Source organism: Bacillus rossius, chromosome 1 (assembly GCF_032445375.1).
Source record: "Bacillus rossius redtenbacheri isolate Brsri chromosome 1, Brsri_v3, whole genome shotgun sequence".
In the NCBI taxonomy this organism is placed as follows: domain Eukaryota; kingdom Metazoa; phylum Arthropoda; class Insecta; order Phasmatodea; family Bacillidae; genus Bacillus; species Bacillus rossius.
Genome location: NC_086330.1, coordinates 140513180 through 140531331, shown reverse-complemented (window position 1 = coordinate 140531331; position 18152 = coordinate 140513180). Strand labels below are relative to the sequence as shown.

Sequence of the window (18152 nt, the reverse complement as noted above, 5' to 3'; positions counted from 1 at the left end):
GTGTGGGAAATGAAAGTTGATGAATTATGAAACCACGTGCTTTAGCCGCGCTGTCTGGCACAAAGGTTTGAAGAATGATTTTTGTTTTTGTCTTCCTTGCATGGAACGTAATTTTCTCAACACAAATCACTTTTACGCCTCAACAGACAGTGATTTACAACGGACAAGTTAAATACGCTCTACGCGGTTTGCTCTAGCGATGCTCAACTTAATGCTTGGTCTCAAGTCCAGTCACGTACACACACTTGTGTACTTATTGGTCAAACGAAAGTGATAAATAACAATTTATACTAACGATCGCGGCCGTTGTCTGCTTTTTTTTTTTTTGGCTTATGGGTTCTAGTCTCATCAAAGGCAAAGAGTTAAACGACGTTTCGGTCGATGGTTGCAATCGGCATCTTCAGGGTAGTTTCTCGTACAATACGTTCTCTACAATCAGGTTTTTTTGTTAACATTCATACAGAAACAAGGCATAACACCTTTATTTTAAATATTAAAATTCAAGTATGTTCAAGTATGTTTTTAATTAGCAAATTCAAAAATTCCACAAATATGCATTGCATATCACAAAAGTACTCACTACTGTTCTCATGAAAACAATTATTTACCAGAATTATCTCAACAACTTTTGGGTCGAAGAATGTTACACTGTCATAAATAACTTACCTTAAGAAAATGTAATTAAATATAGGTCACATATATAAAAAATATATAAAAAAAGGTTCGAAAGAAGTCTGCTACTGTTATATTTAAATAGAAGGTATAAAGCAAAGTCGCTAACCACGTCCGTCTATTCGTTAGTTCACTTCTAAACTACACAATGGATTTTGATGTAGCTTTCACCATCACTTAGAAAATTTCTTCCTGAAGGTTTATTAATTTAAATATAGTTGAGAAATCTCTATGTTTTGTAAAGTAGTAAAAATACCCTTTTAGGGCTTACGCTGACTTATACATGACTGATACAAAAAATTAATGTACTACAAAATTGAAGGTCTTAGAAATACCTACAGAAAAGTTCGCGATAGAATAAATATATCTTCTAAGGATGACTCTCAGATACAATTTTTTTTTAATTTTGAAAGAAAATTTTCTTTAGTTAGACCAGTACGTGTTAGTATGGAAACTTACGAGAACTTGATACTTCTTAGTACATACTTATTAAATTTAAATTACGCTAAGTTAGTAGATCGCAGCAGTGTGAATCGGGGCGTGTCGCTCTTCGTATAGCATCACAAACACTTTTGAATGAAGTGTCCTCTTTTGCAAACACTCTTAATAATTCAAAAGTAATTTTGGTTACATACTCCTCAATACAAATTCACCTTCATTTAGGCAGAAAATTTACAGAACGAGATTTTATGGAACAGTAAAACAATGAAGTTTTATTATATTACATTGCAATTACCCATAAAAATAAAATAAATACCGAACGCCACTGATTTCATTGCCAAGTTTAGAAATTGCATCAAATTGTTTCCTTTGCCTTGAGGGGGAGAGATCACAAACAAATTTGGTTCCAACATATTTTAATCCCTAACAATGTTTATTCTATTAATATTGAAAATTTGCTTTCGTAAAGGCAAAAATCACCCATTAGAAAAAAATTCTGTGACTATAAAATAGAGTGTATTGATATTATTTAATTTGTAGTCATACACGTTAGGCCTAATAATTTCAAAGGGAAACCCATTTGTAGCAGCCAGTTACTAATTAATTTCAAACATTACATTATTATAATTTTAACGAAGCCAAATACATTATTTTAACCTCTAAAAATAGTTATAGCCGAAAACCTTTAAATTTAAGATGGAATCTTTCGATCTCTCCGCCTGAACTCAGTCGATCAGCTCGGATATTCATACGCTGACTGCCAGCCAGAGACACGACAGATTAAATAAAGATTTTTAAGATCCATTAATAAACATAAACTTTTGATAGCAAATCAAACATAAATTCCCGGTTATCAAGCACATAGCAATTCTACACACGCTGTGTGTTCGTGTTCAAGTAATAATTCCAATTTTTAGGCGGCGGTGATGAGGGATATATTGCATTTATATTATTGGATAGCTGATTTCATCCACAAACAGCACCACGCTGTATCACCGCAGACGGGAGTGGAGGGTCTCTAACACTCCAACCCCCCCCCCCTCCCTTTTCAATACGTTGTTAAACCACTACCATCACAAGTCCAACCATGGAGAACTCATGTTGGGACCGAACGATCTATGGAGGGAGAAGTCAGGGAGTGGGTGTGTGAAATCTTTGATAAGCTAATAATCCAAGTCAAAATGACAAAATAATGAGAACTAACCTCTACAAACCACTCCCATTTGATAGGAAAACATATATTTTGTTCAAAATTTTAAATCTGATGATTCTTTGCTAATGATCTATACTTATTTTTTTTTTTGTTTAACGATGCTCATTTCATAATGGCTAGGGTCAGTGATTTTTCACACTCCACGGACTACTACTTCCATGAACCAGAGTGAATCCAACTTCAAAAACAGTCACCCAAGTACCAGAGGTACTCCAACTTCAAGAACAGACGCCCGCTCGGCGGACACTCACCGCGGCACTCGTGCGCGTCCTGGGCGGACGCCCGCGCCCACGGGGCGTCGTTGTAGAAAGGCAGGCACTCGCCGCAGTCGGGGCCCGCCGTGTTGTGCTCGCAGCGACACACTCGCCGCGAGGCGCCGTCCAGCCCGGCGCTCGACACGCACTCGCTGGCGTGGCCGTTGCACTTGCACCTGCGCACGCACACACACACACGTGCGGTGACGTCACCCCAGTCCGGTCCGGTAGCCGAGCACGGTGAAATAACACCTTCATACAGACAACCAAGCCTACAGCAGGGACGTAGTCAGGGGGTCCAAACCCCTCCCTTTCAGAATAATAAAAAAAACATACATCATGTTACGAATATATAATTTTGGAAATATTATTGTAATCCTTGGTTGGCAATATTTATTTATATCCTCCATATTACAACCCTCATACACAGAAACGTCTGGAATTGTGTTTCCAAGTACAGTCTATATTTCATGCCAGTTAGCACATATTATGTAAGTATGTCTTTCATACGAACCTGACGTGTGTGTTTTATGTATTTATTAACATTAATATATATGTATTTATGACTTGTCTTAACGAAATCAAACTTAAGAACAAATCATTTACACAATTAAATAAAAATAAACAAAATATAGAATGTCCAGTTTTCTTTTTTCAAGCAAAATCATGACTTATAATTCTATGTCTAAACGTTGGAGTACTAAAAGTCTACTATTCACTGAGATTTAAGTGTGACAATTTTCTTTTACAAATTCCAAAAATTTCACTATAAAGAATACTTACTCGTAAAAAATTATATAACTATTATACTGGATTCCCTCCTTCACAAAATCCTGGCTGCAGTTCTGCGTAGAGACCCGGAAATTTCGCTGATTCGCCTGGCCTCAGGGTAGAATACAAAGTCATAGGTGTGTTCAATACATGATTGCTTTCCCACTGATTGATTTCTTAATGAGTACAATTGTATCTTTGTTAATTGACACTACCTGATTCGCTTACTTCTCTCCTAGCTGGTCACAGCTGGCTCAAGGTCATAGTGAGGGCATGTGAATGTTTGCATTCTAACTTGCGACTTTATGAATGCACGAATAATCCATATATCTAACCATGGCACTTTTAATATACTGTATTCAATTTTGTGAGTATCAGTGACGTCATGCCAGCGGCGGTCCTGAGAGAAAGGCAACGTGAGCCTTCACCCACACTCCACCCCCACACTCTAGCCACCCCGAGGAAAAAAAAACTGACAAGATAACAAGAAATAATATACTCCATTCCGCACATAAATACCAAAGTAGGTTCAATTTGTTAAATGTATTATTCTACTTTTTTTTAGTGCTACTACACTGTGATTAAAAAAAAAACTTCAGTACTAATTAAAAATAAGATAAAAGCAATATTTTTTTTTCATAATGACTTTACAAGTCCTCAAAAATGTGTTAAAATTGACCTTTAAAAGACTCTTATTTGTCAAAATTTTAGATTGCCAGAGGCGAATAAAAAAGTGTAGGATCTCCGGGGGCGGAGAAGGTGGAATTACGATCATCAATCCATTTTTCAATTGAGATTTTGCAAGCGAAAGTGGACACCCTCCGTTAGGGGCTTTTTGATTTTAGTGGGGTCTAGGGTCCCCCCCCCCCCCAATTCCTTGGATTTACGCACATGCCGGACTCCCCTTTGAACTGGGATTTATTACACACAAACTTAAACACTTCGGTCATCAGTCTTCCCGAAAATACGAAGCTCTGTGAGATCTTGAACCGAGCACTGCAGGACAGTGACACAGCAGTAGGTATGTTGGGTAGCAGTTTTTTGAGGCAGTTGACGAAGACAACAAGATAACAAGGTCACATCCTTTGGCTGTTGGCATGTGATTGGGTAACCACTTCTCCTTGTTTACAACTGGCTATGGTCGTCAAGAAAGTAGCGGACCCGTCTTACTTTTTTTTTGGGTTGGTGGTGGTGGGGGTGGGGGGATTTTAGTCTGAGGGTGGAAGTAGATGACCTAAGGAGCGGGAGGGGGGAGCTTATGTATCGAATACCTACGAGTTAAATGGGGAGTCAGACACTATTAAAAAGTAATAGCCCATTAAGGTATTTAATGCATTTCTGACGTCTCAAAAATCTATATTTTTTTATCTCTCCAGTTAATTTTAATCATTTAGGTTATGTACTGTAGTCCAATCACTGATGTGAAGCAGACGTATATAAGCTTTAAGTCGACTTTGCTGTCCAGACGATAGACGAAATACTCGCGGCTCTATCTCTACGTGATTCCCAAAGCGCGCAGTATGAAGTTGAACGAGAGGATGTGGGGAGGTAGGTAGGTAGACAGAGAGTGGTCAGCAGCTCACCTGGCACCCACGGCGATGTCGGAGATGGCGTAGAAGTAGGAGCGCAGCACCTGCTGGTCCAGGAACACCTCGTCGCCGAACGTGTTGAGGCGGTCCAGAGTGATGCGCAGGTCGGTGGCCGTCACCCACTCCTGCGGGGGGTAAGTACACCGCTGCAAGGATCTCTACGTGTTTCCAGGCAGTGGTCCTGGGTCGGCTCTGGCATTCGAGACAGAATCCATCAGGACCAAGGAACGGGTGAATGATGGTTAACACACGGCCTCTCCATACCAATGGCGACCCTTTCCGTCCTCACGGCACCACTGGTGTTGGCTAAGAGGGCTCTGTTGAGCGTATCCACCCTGCATCAAAAATCCCCAGCTTGTCTGACTGTAGGATCACGCCCTAACGGGATCATATGCCTGGGGGAGTTTAGATGAATTACGAGGTGTGAACCTTGTCTGAATGTAACGACATTTGATTAGTAAAAAATTATTATTAATTTTATTTAGGAATCAATACTTATAAATTGATTTGATACGAAAATTTCTACAAATGAATTTTCCACATAAGTAGTAACAAAATAAATCCAGAGGAATTTAACATAATAAATAAAAAAATATGTATTTATATCTATTAGCGGTGATATATTTAGAAACTTCCTTTTCAAATAAATATACAAACAAAAACGTAAAAAATTCAGAAAAGATAAACTAAATAGTTATAAAACTCTCGTTGAATTTTAAATATATTTTATCCATTGAAAACTTAGGGTGCACCCGAATTACATGCTAATGATGTTAGGATTTACTTTATTTTTTAATAATCTATCAATAGTAAAGTATGCTCTCAAATAAATATATCAGTCATTAGGTTTTCAAACTTTACAAGTAGATAATAAGCTTCTTCAGAAACAAAATAAAAATAAATATTAGAAAAAAAATTAAATGGCTAAAGGGCTGGCTGGTTCGCCGTAACGTACCAAATGTTATGGTGAAATAAGAAGACTGAGCGTGCCGCCGGTGCGATTGCAATGATTTTTTTAAAGATATTTGTAAATTCGTACATTTACATGTAAACAACTGTACCAGACCTGCCAACATTCAAATTTAAAAAATCATGAGGTCCTCGATAAAAATTTTCAGGCCCATAAATACAACCTGTACATATGTTACATGGTCTCTGCTTCAAAATTTATTTCAACAAATTATAGGTTGCAGATTTAATTTAGTTGAACATAATTTAGTGCTGTCGTGTAGTGATCATGCAGGGCCACAACTAAAAAGATGTAAAATAACATTCTGCTCGTGTAACACTATTATCACTGTTCACAGCAAAATTAATTTTTTTATTGGAAGCAATACACTTCACGTGTTAGTTGTGTTTTTTTTTGTAGCGACATGTTTCACAATGTCTCCTCTTCCACTATGCGAGATAGAAAAATCAGCACGGCACACGCTACAAAACACAAAATTGCTTCCTTTACGTGACTCGAGTATTGATTGAAACTCGTTACTGTAAGCTTTCGTAAAACTTGTTTTGTAACTTTTACAAACAAAATCTTGGGGCCCCGAAAAATCGTGAGGAAACACTATTTTGGCGTGAGGGCGTGAGATGGACCTTAAAATCGTGAGCCTCACACCAAAATCGTGAGAGTTGGCAGGTCTGCAGTGTACCATTACAAAATAGTGTTTGCAGTAATAATGGGTTCGGATTTTTACCCGGGCATTTATGCTTTGTGTTGTCCCAGTACCTCCAATAATATAATTATTTATAAACAATTCCCTGAATAGCTTTCCAGAATTAACTGCGCACATAAATAAGCATACTAAAACAAAATAAAGTCCAACCTTTGACTATTCGATTATCTTGTCCCATGTTTGAAAAAATCGTGCTTGAATGAAACATAATTAAAATATAAATAATGCGCCAATTATCGTAAGAAATACTCAGTATTGTCTCGAGAAACGTATTTCGTGTGTGCAAAAATAACCATAGCCATTTGTCGTACAAATATACAATATAATTCTTGCAGGAACAGTGGTTAGTGATACCCGAAGCGAACAGTCAGAACCAGCAAGTGGTAGAAGTGAGGGACCGGTCCTTGAAGTAAACTGTTCCCGCGGAGGAGTTCTCTGCGGGCCCAGGGGAGGACTGGTGTAGGATTCTCACTTGGCAGTGGTGTGTATGTCGCTCGGAGCACATTGGAGGGTTGAGCGGACACAATGAGTGACAACACAGTTCCGGACACTAGACTGAACATCTGGAAGAGGTTGGCTAGGCCTCCGTGGATCACAAGTTCTCTGGGTGACTCATGAGGACCCGACTGGTGTGGTGGCTCGGGGTAGGCGCCAGCAGTACTGAATTAGTTATCGCCAGTTGCACCATTCTCCTCTTCGATCCGCGATCCAATCATCTTAGCCCAACAATGATCCGAGGATCATTGCGCCAACACATACTGTGACTACACGAGCTTCGTTCGCGTGAACTGTAGTCCATACATTCCCAATCTGCGACAACAGGCAGCAGCAGCAGCAGCGTCGAAGAAATGTTAGCTGCATTTCTATTGGCGGGATAGACGACTCCATTCGTTACAATCGATTGTGACGCGGCGAAAAAATGGTTGATGCGATTGCCACAAGATGGTAGCACTCATAGCCGCTGCCTCATCTTTAGAAATTTAATAACTGAAAACACATACTGTTTTTAAAACTTAATATAAGACGAAGCAGCCGGAAATATGGAAAGGTTTTTACAAAAAAAAACTCTTCTATTTAATATGGAAAGTTATCATTACAAAATAAAATGTTAAAACATTCAACTAAAATATTAAGCATTTCAAACATTTAAAATGTGTGTAATTCTCGTGAGAAGAGGTTCTAACACTAGAACAAGTTTTTATACTTGTATTGTATATGATCTGAAATTTCTTAAATAATGCTCTAATATTTACGTCTGATTCAATTAGCCTGCATAAAGTCCGTGAAAATGCCGGCCATGTCTGCCGGCGCGGTGTCGATCCGAGATAATAGCTATGAACCTACCCGAGAGTCGGTTCACAGGCTTCACACCGCAGTTCCCAATGATCTTCGCTCAGCGCTCACAACACAATGGTGCAACAGAAAATTTGGTCGAACGATGATCAAACCAGCTTATGAATTGCGATCACTCTTATGGTGAAACTGGCCATTATAGGGCTGTGGACTCAGTCAACTGTCCGGTTAGCCGAGTGAGCTGATGGGATTTCGGTGGTGATGATGATGAGATGGGTTGCCTCAGCCTCTCGTCATGGTCAGGTCTCTAACCACCCTCCTGATGGCGTATCCATTTCCCGCATCCATGGGCCCAGGGCGGAAAGGGCGCAATACCATAGTGTACTGGGTTAAACGATCAAAAGTCTATACCTATAAAACAATACCGTGACTGATTGACAGACAACGTACCGCATGAACCGATGGATCTAGAGATTTCAAATTTGAAGGAAATATCCTTTGAGTACCCTAGGGGTTCACTAATATGAGATTTTTGTAATATTATCCCTAAAGGGGTGAAAAGAGACGGCAAAGTTTGTATGAGAATACATTTTTTTTAAATTTACGGTGATGAAATTTTATAATTATACTTTTCAAAATAAATAAAATTGCATATTATTCATTATTTTTAAAATTAATTTCCTAAGGGAATTTTTACCATTTTTCAAGTAAATGTGTCCTACAACAAACTTGAACCTCGGCAGTGGTGTTACTTACATTACATAACCATCAACTGAGAACGAGGTTTTCCGAAAATCAGCTTCCAAGGGTAGTTCAGTTCGGACAACGCCGGACACTTCAGCTAGTGTATACACACATATACACACATACACACACTACGTTTTTGGTTCACACTTTCAAAAAAAAAAAAAGAAAGTCCGTTGATGCACAGTTGGGAAATAAATCCACGTGACTTTGCATTATCTGAATTAGACAAATCGAAAGCCAAGATGTGACGTCGTGTGCGCAAAAGACAAGAACCGGTATACATCATGGAGGTAAGAAGTCAAGGAGTGGGTGTGTGGAATCAATGTCTTGTTAATAATTGAAGTCAAATCTAAATAGCAAAATTTTTTTTTGTTATATTGAAGCTTTACGCTAATTCCTTGCTGATGTGTTGTTAACATCTTTTTTAAAAACAATACTCACTTCATGTAAACTTTTTTTTATAATTTTCCTAGCAAATTCCTTTCAAACTATTTACTAAACTTTTAGCATTAGCATCTATGCAGATACTGTATGTTTTGCGAACCAGTTGATAACCAAAATGACTTCAACTTTATACGATAGGTACTAGCAGAACCTGCCAGACGCTGTCCTGTGTGTGTATTTTTTTTATATATAAAAATGAATGGTTCGTATTTTACTTAAAATCTATAATGCGTTGTAAAAAATTTGGAAAAATCAAACAGAACTTATGGTGATAAGATTTAAGTATATTTATTGGTATAAATTATAAACTTTTTTTTAAATTATTCACTTAAATGAACAATATTTCGAGACTATTCTATTTGTTATGTAATTGAAATAATTTTAAATAATTTAATTAATACCTACTAACATATAGCATAACGAGTTGAAAAATATTTTTGGTTTTCTGATTTGGTGTATAGATGTACAGAGTTTTTGGAGTTCTACTCTGGAGCAAGCAACATGTATGATATGTTAAATCTAATCCGGTAACGTGCAGTGACTGCCCTTGAGCTTTGTTTATTGTCATCGCGAACTCAAGACGCACAGGAAATTGCAGACGTTTGAACGTTAAATGCAAATCAGTGGGAATAATTTGAATGCGCGGAATCAGCACATCTCCTTTACATTTGCCTTTAATTATTGTTGCTTCATTCACATTTGGCATCAGTTTTTTCACAGAAAGTCTGGTTCTGTTGTTTAACTTTGGCGTGTTCAGATTCCGAAAGAGCAGAATTGATGAGCCAATTTTCAAAGTCAGTTTGTGCAGTGGGATTCCAGGTGGCTTCAATGAAATGAGAAATCCACTTAGTTGCGTGTGATACGAATGTCAATTGCCTCCAAATAAAAAAATAAAAGTTATTCATAGCTGCAGTACACGGCGTTTCCCGGACTTAAACCAGGGTGATAGCGCTATATGTTAGTGTGTTGGACATAGAGAAATGACACACAATTACTGTTTGTATGTTTATGACCTATACTTATCTGTTTACCCATGGAGATCGGTTGCACGGTTTATAAGATTATGAGCTAAAGCGCCATCTAGCGGCGAGTTACAAAAAAAACCTTATCCATGAAAAAAAAAACACTTCTATGTGCCAACTTTCATGGCGATCGGTCAAACGGGGCCCGTGTGCCAAACTTATCCCACAAGACACGCACCCCCGCCGTCGATTCAAATGATTCTTCACCAGTGTGGGGTGCACCTGATTTACTATGCACTTGGCGAGTTATAGAAACTTCGGTTTCTGGCCTCGCCCACGCTTACTGCCCCGGATGGCAATATGATGAATCGGCGGCGGTCAAACGGTGTCGGGGTTTATTGACGTCATTCATACATACAACAAATTTTATATAATAGATACCCACTCCATAAATTATACGTCCCTGAACCAGACTGTATTAAGGCAAGCCCACAATTCACAAGAGACGAAAGCCACACCCGAACAGTTCCGAAGTTTTCCAAAGCTAGCCTGATCGCTCGTAAAACAAAACTGTTTTGCAAGGATTTATATATATATTACGGTCATAGAGTACTTTAAATTACTCTAACCTAACCAACCTAATATTTAATTTCGAAGACGTAACCTAACCTACCCTCTATAAAAAAAAAGATAAAGAAATACGTATTTATTACACTGACCGAATTTAATATTTTACTTCGGTAAAATTCGGGACTGTTTGGGTTGTGGTTGTCTCTTTCATCCCTGTGAACTGCAGGCTATCCGTGAATTTAATTTGAGAACAATCGCCACTCCATAGACTAATACCTACAAGAAACCAGAGAGACTTCAACATGGTCTATCACACACACGCACCTGCAGCTCCGGGCTGCTGTCGAAGTTGTAGGCGGAGGGCCGGCCCTCGAGGGTGGAGAAGGCCACGTTGCCGCCCGTCAAGGGCGAGATGTCGGAGTACTCGGCCGTGCACAGCGCGCGCGTCTCCTCGGGGCCCTTGCGCGTCGAGCTGGAGTCGGGCAGGCCGTACGTGTCGCGGCACGTCGCGCTGCAACAACATGGCCGCGGAGGACGACCGTCAACAACATGGCGGCCCAGCAGCTGTTCAATTACTTTGGTGGCGCGTCTTGCCACGCTGCGGAGACAGCAATGCGCCATCGTCAACAACATGGCGGCGGAACATTGGTTACCATATTGCAATTCATTATTTTTGTTTCAAGAGTCGTCACAATAAAGGAACAAAAAGGCACGGTCAACAACACCAGTCACCATACAGCATTAATTTTTTTTTACTTCTTACCGCAATGTGGAGACAACAACGGACGATCATCAGCAAAACTGCGACTGAATATTTCATAACCAGTAAAGAGTTGGATCTGAGCGTCAACAAATTTAGCTGTGCAATCAACTTTTATTATTGTTACGAGGCGGCCAGAGGTGACTGGAGAAGCGCGCTGGCCGTTTATCTCTGGGGAAACCCCACTGCGACTCGGGTAATCTCCATTCCTCTCCCTTCCCCCTTCTCGTGACAGTTCGTGGACTCCATTAGTGGGCTACGTAATGAAAACCACACCTCTGTCCCGATGAGTCCAGGGGTAGCGCCTTATTGTCTCGTCTGCTACATTCTGCGTGTCCCGAGAGCACACACGCGTGAAGGGGAGTAACTAGAACGCCATTGTTCTTGGAGCTTCGAGTGTTAAGTCGGTAATTCTGATGACGCGACACTTCGTAGGGCTACGAGACCTTCCCAGGGTGGGACTTGACAGGTATATGAAAGACGGGCGCCGACTTGCAGCAGTAGGCGTGTGCGTGGCTGCACAGAAGAAAAGGTTTCTGTACTTTTACAAAATATTCCTTCGGAATCTAGTTGCCAAAAAAAGTTATGATACTACAAGAAAAATATTGTAACTTTGTTCAACAAATGGCTATCGTTATTTTTGCGTTTATAAAATACGTTTTCCGAGATTATATCGAGTATTTCTTACAAAAATTGGCGCATAAATTTATATTTTTTAAAATTATGTTGTATGCCTGCAGGCCTAAAAAATATAATATTGTATTATTTCGGCCATTTGGAAGCTGTAAATATGAACTTTCATACTATCTGAAGGTGCTTAATTTTATTACTCTAAGTAAAAAAAAACATGTTTTTGCACATTTAATTTCTTTATATATGGCATTGTGTTAAATTGTTTGAATTGTATGATCTTAAATAGCATGTTATTCCATTTTTGTTTTAAAATTACATCTAATGCTAATTATATTGACAGTAAATGTCATACATTACTATAATTCTGGCGAGTCTTCGTTACATTTTGAGCTTTAATATGTATTTATTTTATTTCAAACTAAATCATTGACCGGAATGAGTTATAAACATATTTTGTAAAAAATTATATTATTCGTCGTCTGTATTTGAAAATAACTACGAGAGAATAGTTTTATAAACATTGACTATACAATTAGTATGTCTCTATACTCAAGAACAATCTAGTAGTCTTGAGAAAGTGATCGTGTTTTCAGACTGATATTTAGCCTGGATTTTATGTATATAAATTAAAGTAAAATAGTAACACTATTGCAAAACTGGTACCTAACCAATACAGAATAAACGTAAAGATTACAAGCATAATTTTGCTAAACCATGTAAAATATACTAGTAATGTGCGCAGTTAATACTATAAAGCTTTTCAGGGAACGGTTTACAAATAACTTTGACTCATGGAAGTAGTGGGACAAACACAAAACATAAATGCCCCGGTAAGAACCCGAACTCAGCATTAATACGAACACCATTATGTAATGATACAGTTGTTTTCTTGTAAATTTACAAATATCTGTAATTTGATATGAGTATTTGTAACATTTACAAAAAAAAAAGCACAGTGTGGAGGCTATACCGGCGCATCCTAGGGCAGTGAAGTTAAAAGGGCGAGTGAATCTTCGTGCGTCGGTGTGTAGTTCAGATTCACGGCACTGACGAGTGAGCACTGAGAAGCGGTGTGTTGGGACCGAGGTGCGTTGTAAGAGACAAGCAGTAGAGATAGCCATTGTCGAGTCGAGTTCTAGTGGGGCGAGTCAATTGTGGATCTACAAAAGTACGATTCATTCGTGGGCAGAAATTTAAATTGTTGTAAATAAACAATAAACTGATAGTGTAAATATTAACTAGTGAATAAAACTCCATTTAATTAATTGGGCTATGCTTTCCGGACCAAAATTCCCAAACGTGTAACGTAATAAAGGAATGATAGAACAGAACATTAACTAAATATTGCTAATAGTATCACAAAAAATAGGCCTATGAATTGTAAGAAAACTCGAGCAGCAAGCGGAGACAGTTTAATAAGATGGCGGAAAATGTTCAACTTTTGAATTCACACAAGATAAGTCGTTGTGCTCTCTACACAGAGATAAAGAGGTAAATAGTGGACAGTTGGCGGAAGTCGTAAAGCGTATGCGGGAGTCAAATATCAGCTAAGTGCCAGGTTTTTAAAATTCCGTCCTTTACGTGTAAACATCTGCTATGTACTGAGGCTAATGCACCTCCAAAAAACGACAATGTTCCATTTCCCATTCTAAGTAGTTTAAACTGACCGTAAAAAAGCCTGCACTTAAGACACGTGTCACTTAAAAAATTTTTGTCGTGCTACTGAGGAAAATTATTTTTCTGCCTTATGCAAAAACTTGTACAACGCAACACAAACAAATGACACTTTAATTATTGTTCAGAACCACAGTTGAATTCGTATCAATAAACTTATAGAAATAAACGAACCTAAACGATTAAAATATTATTTTTCAAGACAGTTTTAAAGAGTCCAAGGTCAAGTTGGTGTGAGTGTAAAACATGCAAAATAAAGCTTTGGCCTGGGCGTTGTCCTGCGTTAAACTTACCAATAGTTTTCAGTAAAATGAACAAATCTAATGATATGACCAAGCCCCTTTATTGACATAGCTTTCTTTAGAAAACCATGTTTTAATCTGGTATGGTTTAGTTTTAAAGAATTTTTTTTCAAATAATCACAACAATGCGTAAAATTTTGGTGTTCACTTATTTACATATTTTGCTTCAATCTAATGAAAATGTAATCGATAGTACAGAGAATTCTAGTTTTTTTGAAGAAAAAAGTCATCGTCTTATTTACAATAATATCACGTGATTGTATGGAAAAGACCATAGTTTTTCTCAGTTCAAGATGAAAAATAGGACACTACTAAATAACAATCACAAGAAGATACCAATACTGCACTAACGATGCTCTGAATTTCCAACATTAGTACGACTACTTACTGAAAGACACTCCTGTAAATGGAAAATAAATATTCATGTAAATTTCAGATACTTGTAAATTTAATACATTTAATTGAAAACAACTGTAGCCATGGGCGTAGATCCCGGGCCGCCAGCCCCCCCCCCCCCCCTTTTTTTTCTTTCTGGAATAAAGAAACCTCTCACTTAGGGGACCCGCTTGCACTTGCAAAAGCGTGACTGTGAAAAACGGGTTTGATGCCAAAAATTTGTTTTATGGATAACTTTCTGCATATTTTAAAGTGTTCTGCTTATTGCATGCATGTAGGCCAAAATATTGGCAGTATAAAACATACAAGCACCGTATACAGAGACGTGTTGGTTAACTCCGCGTGGAAAACTCTCACCAACCCCCCCCCCCCATCCCCCCCCCCACACACACGGATATTTCCGTGGGCCTTGCGAATCCTACAGATTTGAGCCCCAGACTGGAGCACTACAACATAGTGTTCGAAGTAATACTGGATTTGGATTTTTTCCAAATTTTTTTTGTAAACCATTCCCTGAATATATTTCCAGTGTTAACTGCGCATCTAATAATCATGATACAACAAAATAGTTAAATGATACAACAAAATAGTCAAATAATTGAATATTCGATTTTTTTCCATGATTAAAAAATATGCTTGCATGAAACAATAATTAAAATTAAAATGATACGCCAATTTTCATAATTATCTCGAAAAAGGTGTTTTATATCTGTAAAATTAAGCAAAGCCATGTGGTTTACATATTTACAAAATCTTCCTGTAGTATCACAAACTATTACTGGCAACTGGTTTCCAAAGGAATCTTTTGTATAAATACAGAAACTTTTCCTGTGTCAGTGTGGTGGCGCGAGAAGCGGGAATAGCCAGAGCTACTAACATTTCTTACTGAATAATTTTATAGTAGAACCTAAATTATCTGCTACCCGGTTAAGGTTCACGATTAAAAATTAATTTGGGGGGGGGGGGGGAGGGGGAACTTAGCTCACGAAGTGGGCAAGGGAAGACGCAAGAAAGGAGTAAACATAAAATCTACGTATTGAAAGTAGAATTGTTTGTTATTCGTTACATTTTACGTACCTATTCATAAAAAATTGTAAGTATAATTCATATTTTTTATTGAAACTGTGTATTTTAGGTCATTACCAATTTCATTCATACATATTTTTAAAAATTAATAATTAGTTTCAATAGAAATTGTACATTTTTGTATAAATTACTTACGAAATTTTGCTGTATTGTATAACCTAAATACATTTGAATTCGATTATCCGTAATTTTCGCTTATCCAAGCTGACATACCCTCCATTACCCCGATTAATCAAGTATATACTGTAGTTGTAGAAAAATATATAACTGAAATAAGTAAAAATATGTACTAAAATTTAAAACAAAACACCAATTTATGGCAATAATTTTAAGGTTCTGTCTTTGTTTCACTATATATGTTCATTTATTTGTTTAAATATATCCACGTCATTTAATATGTTGATCTTGGGAAAATATAATTATTTTAGAATTATTTTATTTTATTTTTCAATCATCTCTGACCTACAAAATATTTTTAATAGCGAATTTCTTTATCTATAAGTACGTGAGAAGTACAAAGATTCGTTTATTCGCATTCCTGCATACTTCACTTCCAATTCGGACAGCTCTTGTGATAGCACTTCCAGGGGCAATTTCGTTTAAGGCCATATTTCACAGATTTTTTTTGATTTTTCCAAGTAAAAGAGTTGTGCTTAGACACTTTAAAATTGTAGTTGTTTTTTGTTTAGGGAGCATAATTTTCAAAATATTTAATTTCAAAGTTCATAATTCTGGGCTTTTGTGTACCAATATTTTGATTAACTATCCATTTTTTCCTTAAAGAATTGTATTTGATGTGATCTGTACAAAATAACTTATTATGAAAGCGATAAATCAATTGCCGAATGTTTGTTGTAATCATTAGTTTCACTTGAATTAGACATTATTATTTTGATAACAATCACCATTAATCTCTCAATGAAATTATTTCAGAGTTTGTTAATTTCTAGTTTGAAACTTAATCTGTAAAATAAAATCAGTTTCGAATTTTAAAGTAATTTGCAAAACCCAAAAAAATATCCAGTTTGGCAACACTGTTTTTGTTATATGTCAGTTGGCTACAACACTCCTCTCTTGGACTGTACAGTAGTTGTACCTGTGTTGGGGGTGCTGTCACATCTTAGAAACACACAACTTAGAAACACATAACTTAGAAACACACAAGATAGAATCTTATAAGTTATGCCTGTTCTAAGTTATGATAGTTCTGCGTTATGTGGTTAGGCGTTGTGTGATTCTAAGTTACGTGTTTCTAAGTTATGGCAGTTCTAAGTTGCGAGTTTCTAAGTTGTGATAGTTCTAAGTTATGACTTTTACGTTACGACGTTTCTAAGTTGTGTGGTTCTGCGTTGCGTGTTTATAAGTTACGTGTTTCTAAGATATGGCAGTTCTAAGTTGTGTGTTTCTAAGTTGTGATAGTTCTAAGTTATGACTTTCTACGTTACGTTTCTAAATTGTGTGGTTCTGCGTGGCGTGTTTATAAGTTACGTGTTTATAAGTTATGACAGTTCTAAGTCGTGTGTTTATAAGTTGTAATAGTTCTAAGTTATGACTTTCTAAGTTACGACGTTTATAAGTTGTGTGATTCTGCGTTTTGTGTTTCTAAGTTATGATTTTTCTAACTTATGACAGTTCTAAGTTACATGAATATTTCGAGGTTTCTAAGTTATGACTGTTCTAAGTTGTGTGTTTCTAAGTTATGTGTGGTTGTACACATCCCACTGGCACCCCCTGCTGTTAGGCCGCGCGGGATTTTCCCCTTCTCCCCCACAGGTACAGTAGGCTGCTGTCTGACCTTGAAGATTAGTCACACAAAATAAATACTTGTCAAGGTTCAAGGGACAGAGTGAGCATTCGTAGAAAGAAGTAAGGTGAAGTGAAGTTTGTAGAAATAAGTGCAATTTTTTTATGTTTTAAATTTGCTTTTCGAGGTTTTATTTAAATATCAAAGTATTAATGGGTAAACGAATTCTGGGAAAACCTCGGGCTTCTCGTCCACGGAAACGAAACAAACACGCGAAAGCTGCGAACGAGATATGGAGGAAAAGTAAGCAATATTGACAATGAGAAACAGGGGTAAGCAAAAATGTATTAATAAGCCGAGTTTAATCGAAATAGAATAATACATATTTATTTTACGTGAAACAGTACAGTTTAATATTATATGTAATACATTTATATTTTATATCGTGGAGTTTTATCGAAGTAAGAATTTTAAATACTATGTTAAAGTTAAAGTCTTCCCCCATGCGAATTGGATTTAAAAATGTAAAATTAAACGCATATTTTTGAAATTTGAGTATTGCACTGAGTTGCTTCAAACTTAGAGCTGAGAGCTTATTTCCCCATACGGATTTAACAAACTTTCAGTTGATTTTACTTTTTTGTTTATTGTAGTTATGTATGTTGAGTTTTATATTTAATAAATGCAATTTTATAACCGTTTTGAAGCTGGCTACCATTGTGTAATTGGTAGAACGCCAGCTTATAGTGCAAGAGGTAGCGGGTTCGAATACCGGCCAATTTTAGTTTTCTTGTGGACATATGTTTAAGTTAATAAGTAATGCAGCTTATAAACCCTAGTAATGCAGATAGATAACGTAAACGTCAGCTGAAACAATTTTATTTAACTTCTGCTAACAACATGGCTATAAATGCTAGTAAACATCGCG

At 37.3% G+C, this 18152-nt stretch overlaps 1 protein-coding gene across 1 annotated transcript in view; it reads right to left on the bottom strand.

The window, feature by feature from the left end:
- LOC134546223 (laminin subunit gamma-1) overlaps window positions 1–18152 on the bottom strand; it is a 617689-nt gene that overhangs the window by 287766 nt on the left and 311771 nt on the right. The window contains exons 4-6 of the mRNA XM_063388849.1: window positions 10954–11140; window positions 4935–5065; window positions 2578–2756 (exon numbers count right to left, since the gene is read on the bottom strand). Coding sequence (XP_063244919.1) covers window positions 2578–2756; window positions 4935–5065; window positions 10954–11140 — 497 coding nt within the window. The remainder of the gene's footprint in view (window positions 1–2577; window positions 2757–4934; window positions 5066–10953; window positions 11141–18152) is intronic.